This window comes from Gossypium hirsutum, chromosome D13 (genome assembly GCF_007990345.1).
Source record: "Gossypium hirsutum isolate 1008001.06 chromosome D13, Gossypium_hirsutum_v2.1, whole genome shotgun sequence".
Taxonomy (NCBI): Eukaryota; Viridiplantae; Streptophyta; class Magnoliopsida; order Malvales; family Malvaceae; genus Gossypium; species Gossypium hirsutum.
The window spans coordinates 52,740,332-52,752,423 of NC_053449.1; the positions used below are offsets into that span (position 1 = coordinate 52,740,332).

At 35.2% G+C, this 12,092-nt stretch overlaps 2 protein-coding genes across 2 annotated transcripts; one reads left to right on the forward strand and one right to left on the reverse strand.

The window, feature by feature from the left end:
• The first annotated feature begins 3,895 nt into the window (after positions 1 to 3,895).
• Positions 3,896 to 7,575, forward strand: LOC107920108 (UDP-N-acetylglucosamine 1-carboxyvinyltransferase 2). Its single transcript, XM_016849636.2, has 6 exons — positions 3,896 to 4,541; positions 4,633 to 4,783; positions 4,873 to 5,157; positions 5,231 to 5,402; positions 6,932 to 7,010; positions 7,082 to 7,575. The coding sequence occupies exons 1-6, from the start codon at positions 4,015 to 4,017 to the stop codon at positions 7,284 to 7,286; spliced, it is 1,419 nt and encodes a 472-aa protein (XP_016705125.1). The 5' UTR covers positions 3,896 to 4,014; the 3' UTR covers positions 7,287 to 7,575.
• Positions 7,576 to 7,664: 89 nt separating this feature from the next.
• LOC107920109 (dol-P-Man:Man(6)GlcNAc(2)-PP-Dol alpha-1,2-mannosyltransferase) lies at positions 7,665 to 12,092 on the reverse strand. Its single transcript, XM_041109111.1, has 10 exons — positions 11,570 to 12,092; positions 10,630 to 10,717; positions 10,366 to 10,525; positions 9,939 to 10,156; positions 9,484 to 9,779; positions 9,066 to 9,180; positions 8,845 to 8,983; positions 8,311 to 8,507; positions 8,132 to 8,221; positions 7,665 to 8,042 (listed from the first exon to the last, which is right to left on the reverse strand). The coding sequence occupies exons 1-10, from the start codon at positions 11,866 to 11,868 to the stop codon at positions 7,905 to 7,907; spliced, it is 1,740 nt and encodes a 579-aa protein (XP_040965045.1). The 5' UTR covers positions 11,869 to 12,092; the 3' UTR covers positions 7,665 to 7,904.

Sequence of the window (12,092 nt, forward strand, 5' to 3'; positions counted from 1 at the left end):
AAGGAAAATATCTCTCGAAAATTTTTGGAAAAATTAGTGTATGTCTTTTCTTGCAGATTATTTGGTTTTAAATAAAACTTCAAACGAAGAACTTTTGGAAAATTTTGACTAATGGAGCCAAAAATGTGTCCATGAATTAAGGAGGCATTAAACCTAAATTAACGTTTGAATTAAATGAGCTAAAAAAAATAATATTACGTATTGGGCTAAAATATCTGCAGGACTAGAAAGGCCCGACTAGTCTAAACATTTCGCGTCACCCACATTGTGTGGGTGCACCTCCAACCCTAACGGGTTTAGATTTGCACCCCTTCTACGAGCGAGGAAGAGCATTAGTTTAGTCATTCAATAACCACCAAGTTGGTTCACATATATAAACATATTCCACGCTTGATATCTAACCAATGTGGGACTAAGCTTTCCATTTTCCTCAACATAATGCACAAGTGACTTACTTTGAGCATCAATTTTTCATTCATCACTCAACTATTTTGAGCAAATAATATACCGTTGTAAAGGTCTCATGGGATAAAATATAAAACTATAATTTTATTATTCAAATCTCCACATTTACTAATCAAGAATACGCCTCAAAGCTTCCAAGAATTTTTTTTCCAACAATAATGATAACACCTACTAATAGCAACTAAATCATTTGGCTTGGATCACCCCTCGGAACCACATCGTTCACACCAACACACTACTAATCTGCAATGGTTTAAGAAATGAGTGGTGAGCTTAACAAGCTCAGTGAATGCTCAGAATAACCACAATGCAAACAATCCATCAAGCATCAACAAAACAACCATATAGCATAACCTCAATTGTTCCAAATCTAGTGTCATATTATACTTACTCGTGAATTATTACTAGTTCTTTTACATGGTAAACATATCCACTTTTGAGCATATATCTCATTACACATATAATCACATAACACTTAAGCATATATCACAATACTCATATAATTACATAACGTTCAAGCACATATCGCAATACTCATATGATCACATAACATTCAAGCATATATCGTAATACTCATATAATCACATAACATTCAAGCATATGTCGCAATACTCAAAAACATGTTTATAGGTAAATTGCATAATGGTCACATGTCATATAAACACATATTACAATACACACATATTCATAATTTAAGATAATTTGACATTTGAGCTATGAAACATAAAAGTGAGCTCTATCATCACTTATTGGATACACGGATCTCCAGCACACCACATAGACTCATAGAGTCAAACATGTCCCAAAAGTGAAGCATAAAGCTAACACTCTCCTTATTTCCCCTTACATGTCCCGTTGAATGAAGCTTAGCTCACATTCCCTTATCCCTCCAACATGTCTCAGAGCCTCAACGTCCAAAATCACTGTACATATAGGTGAGTACTCATAATCCTATGGCATGCCAACTATATCTAATGGTTTCAAGATCATAAGGCCAAAATATCCGAAATCAATCACATATCACTTATCGATTATCCGTGCACTATCACTGCATATTTGCATTTTTAGCAAAACACTGTCACTAACATTTAACATATACATAACATGTACACATTTGCACTTTCACAACAATTATCATAACCACATATCACATGTTATAGCATCTCATCTCAATTCACATATTCACAAACATAGAAGTACATAGTTTAAAAGATAATATATGTATGAAAAAGATTACACTTGAAATTTAGAGTAGGGATTTAGGCTACTACTAAATTCCCAAATAACGCATTAAATCATGTCCACAAGCAATTATTCCAAACACTCACCAACACGTTTTCGCCGAAAAGCTGAAAGCTCAAACTAGCTTTTCATTGCCTTTACCTCTACTTGTAGAAGGTGCTAATGAATCTGGAGCTTCAACATAATAATTCACATAACAATACATTCAAAAATCAACTAATGACTCACCACAAGCAACCAAAAACATAACCTAAGCTATGTTCTCATATACCTGAAACCTTTAACATAACCAACTTGAAATCCAAATATCTCGATCTACACTTAATCTTTTCGCCTAAAACAAGTTTCATTAATCTAATTATTCACTTACGACTAATTCCCAACCTTTAAACTACAATAAAATACTCAATTCATAGTATCAACTTTTTCGACATGTTTTTGGCTATTTTTTGAAAATTCATTAAAACATTAGAAATCTTTAATGAAACTTTGAAGTAAGTTTAGAAATCTTCTAATCATGTTAAAATAAGTTGAAAGACACTTTAAAACCATGTTTTTACTCAAAATCCCGAAATCCACCATTAACGAGCCATTTTTCGAATTTTATTTAGAACATATGATTTAATGGCTAAAAACTTGGTTTTAAAGACTAAATAATATTTAAAACTATTTAGGAGTTGAATCGTTACCTTAGACAGTAAAAAACCGAGCGTTTGATCGAAAACCTGAAAAACTCACAAGCTTGACAATGGAGAAATTAATGGTGTTTTTTAGTGTTTTTCTTAACTTTTATGGAGATTTATAACTTAAGAGATAATAAAAATAAAAGAAGAATTAGGATTTTGAATTCAAAATCGATTGGGAGAGTTGGAAGAACTATGGATGGCACAAGTATGAGAGTAGAATTTGACTAACTTGAAAAAAAATTATAAAGGGGTTTTTAGGTTGGATTTTAAAATCTAGTCTAATTTCCTCTTAAAAACTTACAATTTTGACTCTTTTGCAAATCAGTTCAATTTTCAAAATTGAATGTGTTTAAAACTCTTTTTCAACAATTGATTTAATTTTCTAAAAACTATAATCGAAAACATTACCGATATACCATGTCACAAAATTCCGAACATTCTAAGGCTAAAATTTTTAAAATACCCTAAAACTCCTAAGCCCTATTTGGGGTGTTACAATAAATCTTTCTTCCTTTTCTTCTTCTCTTTAACAGAAAAAAAATTTCAATAAAAAATCAAACACTTCAAATATTTGGATTTTGCATCAGAGATGGGGAATATATAGTAAGTGGTGCCACCTGACAGTGTGACAACACTAATTAAAAAGATTTAAAAAAAAATCACTGGTGTCACTTGATAAATCGGCGACACCCATTAAAATTTTTCCCCTAACAGCCATCAATGTTGCTTGACACGACGACAACACCAATTTTTTTCTTCTTTTATCACTGGCAAAACATTTTAAAAAAAATTTGACTGGTGCTGCTTGACAGATCGACGACACCCATGAAAAAATTGTTTTTTTCTTTTTTTTTTCTCCATTGTGAATACCCGTATTTTTCATGGGTATTTCAAAATATATATATGGGTGCTGCCCGACACATTGACGACGCAAAAAAATTTCTTTTTTTTTCTATTTACATATTGATTATTAGATAATGACCAGGAAGAAAAGGGGGGATGTCGTCGATTGGTCAAGCGACAACAACTTCTAATATAGCAAACGAATTATTTTCATATATAATTTTTTTTCCAAATCATATTAGTAATTAATTAATATTTTATGATTATTTTTATAAGAAAACCTTCAAAAGAAAAACACAACTAACCCAATCTCAAGATAGACCCCCAGCTACTATTTTGGTGAGCTAAGCTAAGACAAGTAGTAGAGGAACTCAAATTAAAGTTGAGATGATTACCCGACTCAAACCCAAATCAAATTGAAACGATATCACCCTAACCAGCACACGAATTTGAGATGTTTTAATGTTACCGAATTGGATGAACAAAATTTATAATAGACAGGTGTGATAAGGCGCACATGCCAAATATGCTGCATTTGGTATTTTATAAAATAAATATATTTTATCACCTGCTTCTAAACTTTCACAATAATTATATTATTCAAATTTTATATATAAATAAAATACAAAATCTTTTTAAAAGTATTTTTTTCTCGTGGCCTTTCCAGTCCCCAAGTCAGTCGAAGGTCATAAAACACAAATTTGATTCATAAGAAGGAGTCCCTTTCCCTGCAAAAAGATTAAAACACACCGACAAGAAAATCAAAACTCCTCTGAAAATGGCTCTCTCTTGCAATAACACCCTTTTCCCGAAACCCTTCTTTACCTCTTGTTCTTCTCAGACTCAGGGGACGCACTTCTCCAATCTCCCACAACCCACCAAGCAAGACCCCATTTTCAAAATCAAAGGACCTTCAACTCTCTCAGGCCACATTACCATAAGTGGCTCAAAAAACGCTTCTTTACCTCTCTTAGCAGCCACTCTCTGCTGCTCAGGCACTTCACTTCTCCACAACCTTCCCAATGTCTCTGATATCCAAGCCATGGCTTCCATCTTGAGCTCTTTGGGTGCTAAAGTTGATGCCTTTGATGGGAAAATGAGGGTTAACAGCGATGGGGTTGGCAAAGTGGAGGTTGATTTGGAGGAAATGAAGAAGATTAGAGGTGGGTTTTTTGTTATAGGGCCACTGGTGGCCAGGTTTGGTGAAGCTGTTGTGGCCTTGCCCGGTGGCTGTAATATTGGAAAGAGGCCTGTAGATCTCCATCTTCGTGGGTTAAGGGCTCTCGGTGCTGTTGTTGAACTGAGGCAAGTTGTACCTATAAATTCACCTTTTATTTTCTTCGTGGGATCTTTGCTGTCTTAAATAAGTAGATGAGCTTGTTCTGCAATGTTACAGGGATGGGAAAGTGTGGGCACGTGCTGCAAATGGCAGAGGATTAGTTGGGGGGAAATTCCGACTGGATTATCCTAGTGTTGGAGCAACTGAAACTCTTATGATGGCAGCATCCATGGCTGATGGGACAACTATGCTCTCAAATGTGGCCAAAGTAATGGTTTGAGGCATCTCAGTGATATTTGAGGAAATCTAGAATTTGTGCTGTATCATAATTTGTTGCTCTATATTTTTGGATCATAGGAACCAGAAGTGGTCGATCTTGCTCGCTTTCTGACCGACTGTGGGGCATGGATAGAAGGGGCAGGGAGCGACAATCTAATTATCAGGGGAAAAAGGCAGCTCTATGGTTCTGAATGTGTTATAAAACCTGATCGAATCGAAACTGGCACCTTCATGCTTGCGGCGGCAATTACTCGCTCATGCATCTTACTGTCACCTGTCATTCCTTCCCGTGTATCATGTTTGATCGACAAACTCTCCCAAGCTGGCTGCAAAATTTCACGGTTGGATCAGCAAACGTTTCAGGTATAGTAACATAATATGTTTACCTTTTTTCATTTAGTTTATTGTTTGTGTGACAAGAAAACTATGAGCACAGGTTTCAGCACACCCATCACATATTGGTTACGATTTGAAAAGTTTCGATATTAAGACGAACCCGTTTCCGGGATTTCCAACAGATCTGCAACCTCAAACAATGGCACTTCTCACTACATGCACTGGTTCCAGCTTGGTGGAGGAGTCCGTGTTTGACAACCGTATGACTCATGGTAAGTATAAGTTGAGCTATAATACATAGTCGACCGTGGTAAACAACCTAATTAGCCCCTAAACTTTTACCTTGTTTTCATCACCTAACTATAAAAATTAAAAATTTCAACATAATCACTAAGCTATCCGAATTGTTTTTTAGTTACACTTGGATAACGTAACCATTTATTTCTGGCATAAGCTACATGAATGGTTACTCAACTATTTGAGTGTTGTTTTGGTCATCCAATAATATAATTTTTTAATTTAATCATTTAAGTTTTTTTGTCACCAAACCCTTAAATTGATAAGGAAGTTTGATGTGGCCTTTTTTATTGGGCTAATAACAAAATTAGCCTTTTAATATTTATATCTTCTATCAATTTAGTTTTAATTCTAAAATGAACAGAATTTGATACTCAACATTTACAAAATATGTCATTTTAATCTTTGTTATTTTTTTTCTCTCTGCCTATTATTTTATGCTCTTAGCTAGTGCTATTCAGCACATGAAAACAAAGGTTTTCAGTTTCCTATGTTAGGAAAATCATAAGTTATTAATAAATTTTTTAACACTTTAGATTAAACGGTGCTTCTCCTACACAAAAAATTAAAAGGTAAAAATGTTTTTGGCCCTAAAAAGATCACAAGTCGATGGAGAGTTTTTTTATAATAATTTTCTATGTTAAAATAGGGGTTCTTAGATGCCAAAAGACTCAAACCTTGTTAGCATCAAATGGAAGAAATGAGATAATTACAAATGAGGAAAAGGTCTCTATTTATAGATGTTCTCCAAAATCTAACGGTACAATTTAAATTACATCGATGGTCGAGATCAAAACTAATCTACAAATTGAGATTCTTAAGGAACTTTTCAAGACCCGTTAAGATTACAAAATCTTTTAAGATTACTTTATATATTTATTTTGGTAACCCTAGTTTTACTTGAGGTTCCATTGAGTCACCAAGACTTTAGATAAGCTTCTTCACATGTTCCATGAATCGGGTTAGTTTAGTGGTTCAAATGAGCACCATTTAATCAATTGACCTCCATGAGAGGCTCTGTGTGCATTTATTACAGACTTTGATTAGAGGCCTGTGACACTAGTGTCAAATACTAACAAGAATGTTTAGGTCTAATTTAGTGATTTATTTAGAATTAAGACTAAATTGATAGGACATAGACAATTTGTTATTGGGCTAATAATAGAAGGCCACGTTTAGGGCTAAAAATCTAATTTTGAATTTTTTTTATAGTTGAGTGATCAAAACATAAATAGTGAGCTTAGTTCAGTGACCATTCATGTAGCTTATTTGAGAAATAAACAGCCATGTCATCTACCTGTTTCAGATTTAAATGACCCCAACTAAAAGAACAAATTTGGATAGTTTAGTAACGAAATTGAAAATTTTCATAACTGGATGATCAAAACATAAACACATTAAAAGTTTAGTGACTTATTAGGTGACATATATATTGGCCCATTCTATGCTTGCTTGCTTCTTTCATGAAATCAGCCATAAGCATTTTTTTCATTTGGATATATAGCAAGGGAACTGCAGAAGCTCGGAGCGAGAATTCAGGTCAGCGGGAGAAATGCACTAGTTTACGGGTTTGACGAAGGAAGGTAAGGTAAACTTTGATACGATGTTGGTTTTATTTGGAATCATTGACCCACTGGATGGTGACCTGTGACAGTTCATTGCAAGGCTCTCGTGTTATTGCAAGAGACTTGAGAGGTGGGGTTTCACTTATATTAGCCGGATTGGCTGCAAAAGGAACCACTCAGATTCATGATATTGCACATATTGAACGAGGCTACGAGAATATTGACATGAAGCTTCAAAATCTAGGAGCTGATATCCAAAGACTGACACTCACACCAGTGCCCCTTATTTTATAACCTTCTTACATTTCAAACATGCACCCAGATTTGCATTTCATTAAATCCCACGACTCTTTAAACCATTTCATACCCGAGAAGACCTAGATTCCACCAGTATTCAAGCCTTAATTCTTTTCGTTGTTGTAATGAAAGAGTGGCAGTTCAAGAATAAATTATGGATTTCAATTGTTTCGATTAGATTCGAAATCCATGCTTGTTGCAACATATGCAGCTTTGTAAAATGATAATAATGTGCTGTATGAAACTCAACCAACTGCATTAAAACGTTTGATCTGCTGATTTCCTATCTTTGCTTGCTAACCCAAAAGAAAAGGGAAACCCAAGTTTTATAAACCATTAAGTAAACCAACAAACCAAGTAACAAGAGAACAAATATTAGCACAAACACAACGTAAAGCCTATATGAAGAAAATACTACAAAATTGTCCAAACATTGGGAACAATGCAAGTTAGTGTTCAAAATTTTCCCTCCTTTTTACCCTTCCGGATAAGCATGCGCTTGGAATAACATGAAAAAAGGGAAAAATAGATAATACAGTTCTAAGCAGTCAATGATCACAATAATTCTGAAAGGAAAGAACATGAGAAACGAGGAAATAACCAACATGTCGTTTATCATTCTGGCTTTGATACTCTTTTCAGAAGTTTGTACATGCCAAAGACATTCTTCTCCTGCCACAAGTATGGGATGAAAAATGACCGATACTTGGCAGGTGAGAGCTCCCTGTCCAAGTACGGTAGTGCTGCAATAGGCTGAAACAATTCCAATTTCAATATATCATATGTGAAAGAACAATAGAAAAGAAGAAAATGGAAATAGAAACCAAATATTCTGCTTGTACCTCCCATGCTGATAGGTCATTTCCACGATAAGGGAAAGGTCGGTTCAGCTGCAGCTCGACCAGGAATGTACAAGCTTCAATATCTCGGAGCTGCAAGTCAGGGTGGGTCAACATACAAATGCAAAGCATAAAGATTAAGGTTATTTTCTATGAACTAGGTCACAGAAAGGGTCAATTACATATTGCTCATCTGATGCCTTGTTTTTATTGTTAAAGTATGGTGGTGCTGCCGCAGTCCCTCCCAGAGTATCATTGAAAGGGAATGGAAGAAGACCTCGGAATCCATCATCAATCCATCTCACTTCACCAATATAATCAGGAACAAAAAATGATGACGGGTAACGGTGCCACTCACTTCCAACACAAAGTACAGAACCTGCAATAAAGCTTTCGTTCTTGTTGGTAACAGCACTCTTCAGCATACATGCCAAGTATAAACAATAAAGAAAATCTAGAAAAAGAATGGATCTTTGAAACTTTTAGTAGGACTACATGGCAATTGTAAAGGAAGGCTATAGCTACTAGAAACAAAAAAAAAAAAAAAAAAAAACTACACAAAGCAAAAACATGTTATGCATTATTGATAAAGTTCTACATAAAAATAAATGTCAACGCTACATTGCTGTCAAAAAGAAAATTCATTTTTCTTTGTAGGTTCACTAATAACAAAATGAAACAAGGGACAGTGCATCATATAAGAGATTATCCATTACCAGATCCTGCATCATCATGGTGCTCCAAGATCTTGTAAACCTCCATTGGAGCAGCATAGCCATTGATCAATGAGAATGTACGTGAATGTGAGGCACATAATATGAGGCTGAGGGCCACAGGTCTAAGAAATTTGGCCATCTGCGTAAAAATGCCAATACCATTTGAATGAGAGCTGAGTGTTGTAGGCATAGAGAATTAAATAGGTGTAGAAGATGCCCACCATAACTATAATAGAATTATCGTAGGGATTATATTTGTCTCGGAAAAGTTCAGGAAAACTCTCAATGACAGCAGAAGCAGCAACACAAACAAGAGGGTATATGGGATAAAGGAATCTGCATGACAATTAAATATAATGGACTGTTACAGATCGAAGCAGGCAAGACCGATATTAAAGATTGTTCGGGACATGTAAAGAGACAATGACAAATGTGCTCTGTTTTGTTCCCTTGCAGAACATGCCATTCAAATTAGCCCAAAGTTTTGGACCAAAACAATTTCTGAACCCTCCTTGAAACTTCTAAAAGTCATATATCGGAGTGTTCCTCATTAATTTATCTATTTTATGTCAGGGAAAAGCAGGAAACAAAATATAAACAAAATTTGCTAAAGACATTTAGGATAAAGATTAATTGTACCTTTCTTCTTTGTGCGGCTGCAGAGACATAAATGCCAGCCATATATAAAGAGGAGAGATTACAATAAGCAAGTCAGGGGCATACTTTTTCCTTGCAATTGGCAGAATTCCCAGGAAAAGCAAAGCAAGGATGAAACAGAAGTTGAAGTTGTTAAACCCATTCCTTATATAAAAAAGTGGCCCCTCAGTCCCATACAAATGGCTCTCACCACCTCCTAATACATTATATACTAAGAGATTAAAAACAGATGATGTCCAGCGTTGGTAGTAGCAGTGATCAACGAGTATGGAGAGTGCCTGGAGAACGAACTTCAATTATTCACAATTGAACAACAAATGGAAAAACTAAATATGAACCAATTACAAAATGTTAATGTCAAATAAGTTAAGATATCAAAACCATATATCCAGATAGTTTACAGATAATAACCAAATGGAATGATTAAATTTACTTACAAGAAGAGCTATTGAGGTGACAGCACCAGAAAGAAATGCTTGTTTGAATTGTTTAGCTAAAGAGTAGAAGGTCAGTGGAAGAAATGCCAAGATTGAAAATGGCCAACCTAGGATTACACCCACAGCTGCAACAGCAACAGCCCATGCAGGTTTCTCAAGTAGAAATAACCCTGATGAGAGGCTCATAGCATACATAGAGAATGAACTAGGAAGAAAACCTGGAAAAAAAAATTATCACAGTGATAAATTATAGCAATTTGAGAGAAAAACAGAATTTGTTAGGCATTCTCATATAGCTTAAAAGCACATTTATTGATTACTTTGTTAGAAGCAGCTGAAAGCCTAAAACCAACAAAGAAAAGCATGACAAAAACTTATATATCATCATTCTCGAGATTGACAAAGGAAGACGGAGAAAACCACTTACTTGTGCTGGCAAAGAAACAACCACTAGCCAAGCAGAGCATTGCAAGTGCATAAGATGCAAGCCGCTTTCCATATTTTCTGGAAAGTGCTACCACTAGAGTAGCATCTGAAATAAGAGATAGAAAACCAAGAAAGAGTCTCACCGCATAGAAAACTCTCACCTGTAAGATAAAAAGGGCAACTATAAAGTATGTTTTTTATGTTTTCTTTATAAAGAAGAAAACAACAACAGATAATTAACATCATCCAAAGCTTGAAAACTTACTTTTTCTTCAGCAAACAGCCAGGAAGCAGGTCGGCCCACTAACTCATGGAAAATAATGTACAAATATGATCGGAGCGCAAACTCGGAACTGCAAAGAACATACAAATGAGATAACTCTCAGTCAAACAGTTCCCGACAACTGAGAAAAATCTGCTCACCATGACAAATTATTTTCCAATTAGCAATAAGAATGCAAGATAAGAATGTTTTCAATGAAACGGTAGAGTTTAGACAAGTTTTTATAACTCAAATAGATTCATGCTCCCAGAAAAAAAAAAAAAAGAATGCATCTACAGATGAAGGAAATAAATCAAATGTAATATGATAACCATATGTAACTACTTTGTAATAATGAAAAACCTCTTCGGTTCACTTACAACCCTAATTCCAACCATGTCATGCAATTAGGTATTACCTGAAATTTTCAATCAAAATCCATTTCCAAATCATACACACTATCACACAAACAATCCCAACTAAGTTCATCGATTAGCTCCATTCAGACCTATTTTAAAGAAAATCTACACGAATCCTTACTGATGAACACAAGCACCATCTAACACACTCAAAAACATAAAGCATTGATCTATAGACCATAAGTACGAAATTTATGGATCACCTAGCAGTAGCTGACTTCATTTCTTACTTCAATGAGTATATTTTACAAATACTAACAGCATAATGTTCCCCAAAGAGTCCCATTACAGTTCCTCACTTTCCAGTTCTCACTCACAATAATTTTAATAACTAAAAATAGAACATCTTTCCACAAAACTTCATTTTCTTATACTTGAAAAATATATATAATTTTTCTTTTTCTAATTCAAAAGTACATTTTTCGATCCGCTTTCAGCCAACTTGAAAAAAAAGTACAATCAAGTATAATCTTATGGGCAAGTACGTATAAAGTAAGATTGAATGCGTAGGTAAAGGCGATTACCTATACTCCCAAGTTTGGAAGCCGGATTTATAGAGAAGATAATGAAGAGGCTCCCAATAATTAAAGACTTCATCGCAGTCGTGTATTATATTTGATGTGGCGCTCATATACCGTAGCATTCCCAAAGCAAACAACACCGTGAACCACCCCAATCCGCGGTCTTCGCCGACGCCGTCCGATGATGATCGTCCTGGCTTATCCACTTTCGTGTATGATTCAGGCTTCGACGGTTGTGGTGGAGACGACGATGAAGGAAGATCCGACACCGTCGCTCGCCTCTGCCGGGTGGAGAAAGACATTTTCTGGGAAATTGCTTTTTTACGGGGTTTGAGAGTGAGAAGTGACTCAGTGAGTGGGGCTTTTTGGGGAAGAAAAGAAGAGTTGAATTTTCAAAGAGTGGAGCAGTGGGTTGGAGTTGAAGGAGAAAATTGAGAAGGGGGGAGCTCCATCCCCGAATTATTCTTTTCTTCTTTACGAAGTCATTCTTTTATTAACTTTGTTATAATTGTTTTATAATTAAAAT

Coding starts and splice junctions, on each gene's coding strand:
- LOC107920108 (XM_016849636.2), top strand. CDS start 4,015: ATGGCTCTCTCTTGCAATAACACCCTTTTCCCGAAACCCTTCTTTACC. Junction 5,403..6,931: donor TGACAACCGTATGACTCATG/GTAAGTATAAGT, acceptor TTGGATATATAG/CAAGGGAACTGCAGAAGCTC. Junction 7,011..7,081: donor TACGGGTTTGACGAAGGAAG/GTAAGGTAAACT, acceptor GACCTGTGACAG/TTCATTGCAAGGCTCTCGTG.
- LOC107920109 (XM_041109111.1), bottom strand. CDS start 11,868: ATGTCTTTCTCCACCCGGCAGAGGCGAGCGACGGTGTCGGATCTTCCT. Junction 10,526..10,629: donor GGCTGTTTGCTGAAGAAAAA/GTAAGTTTTCAA, acceptor TTTATCTTACAG/GTGAGAGTTTTCTATGCGGT. Junction 9,780..9,938: donor TCACCTCAATAGCTCTTCTT/GTAAGTAAATTT, acceptor TTCGTTCTCCAG/GCACTCTCCATACTCGTTGA.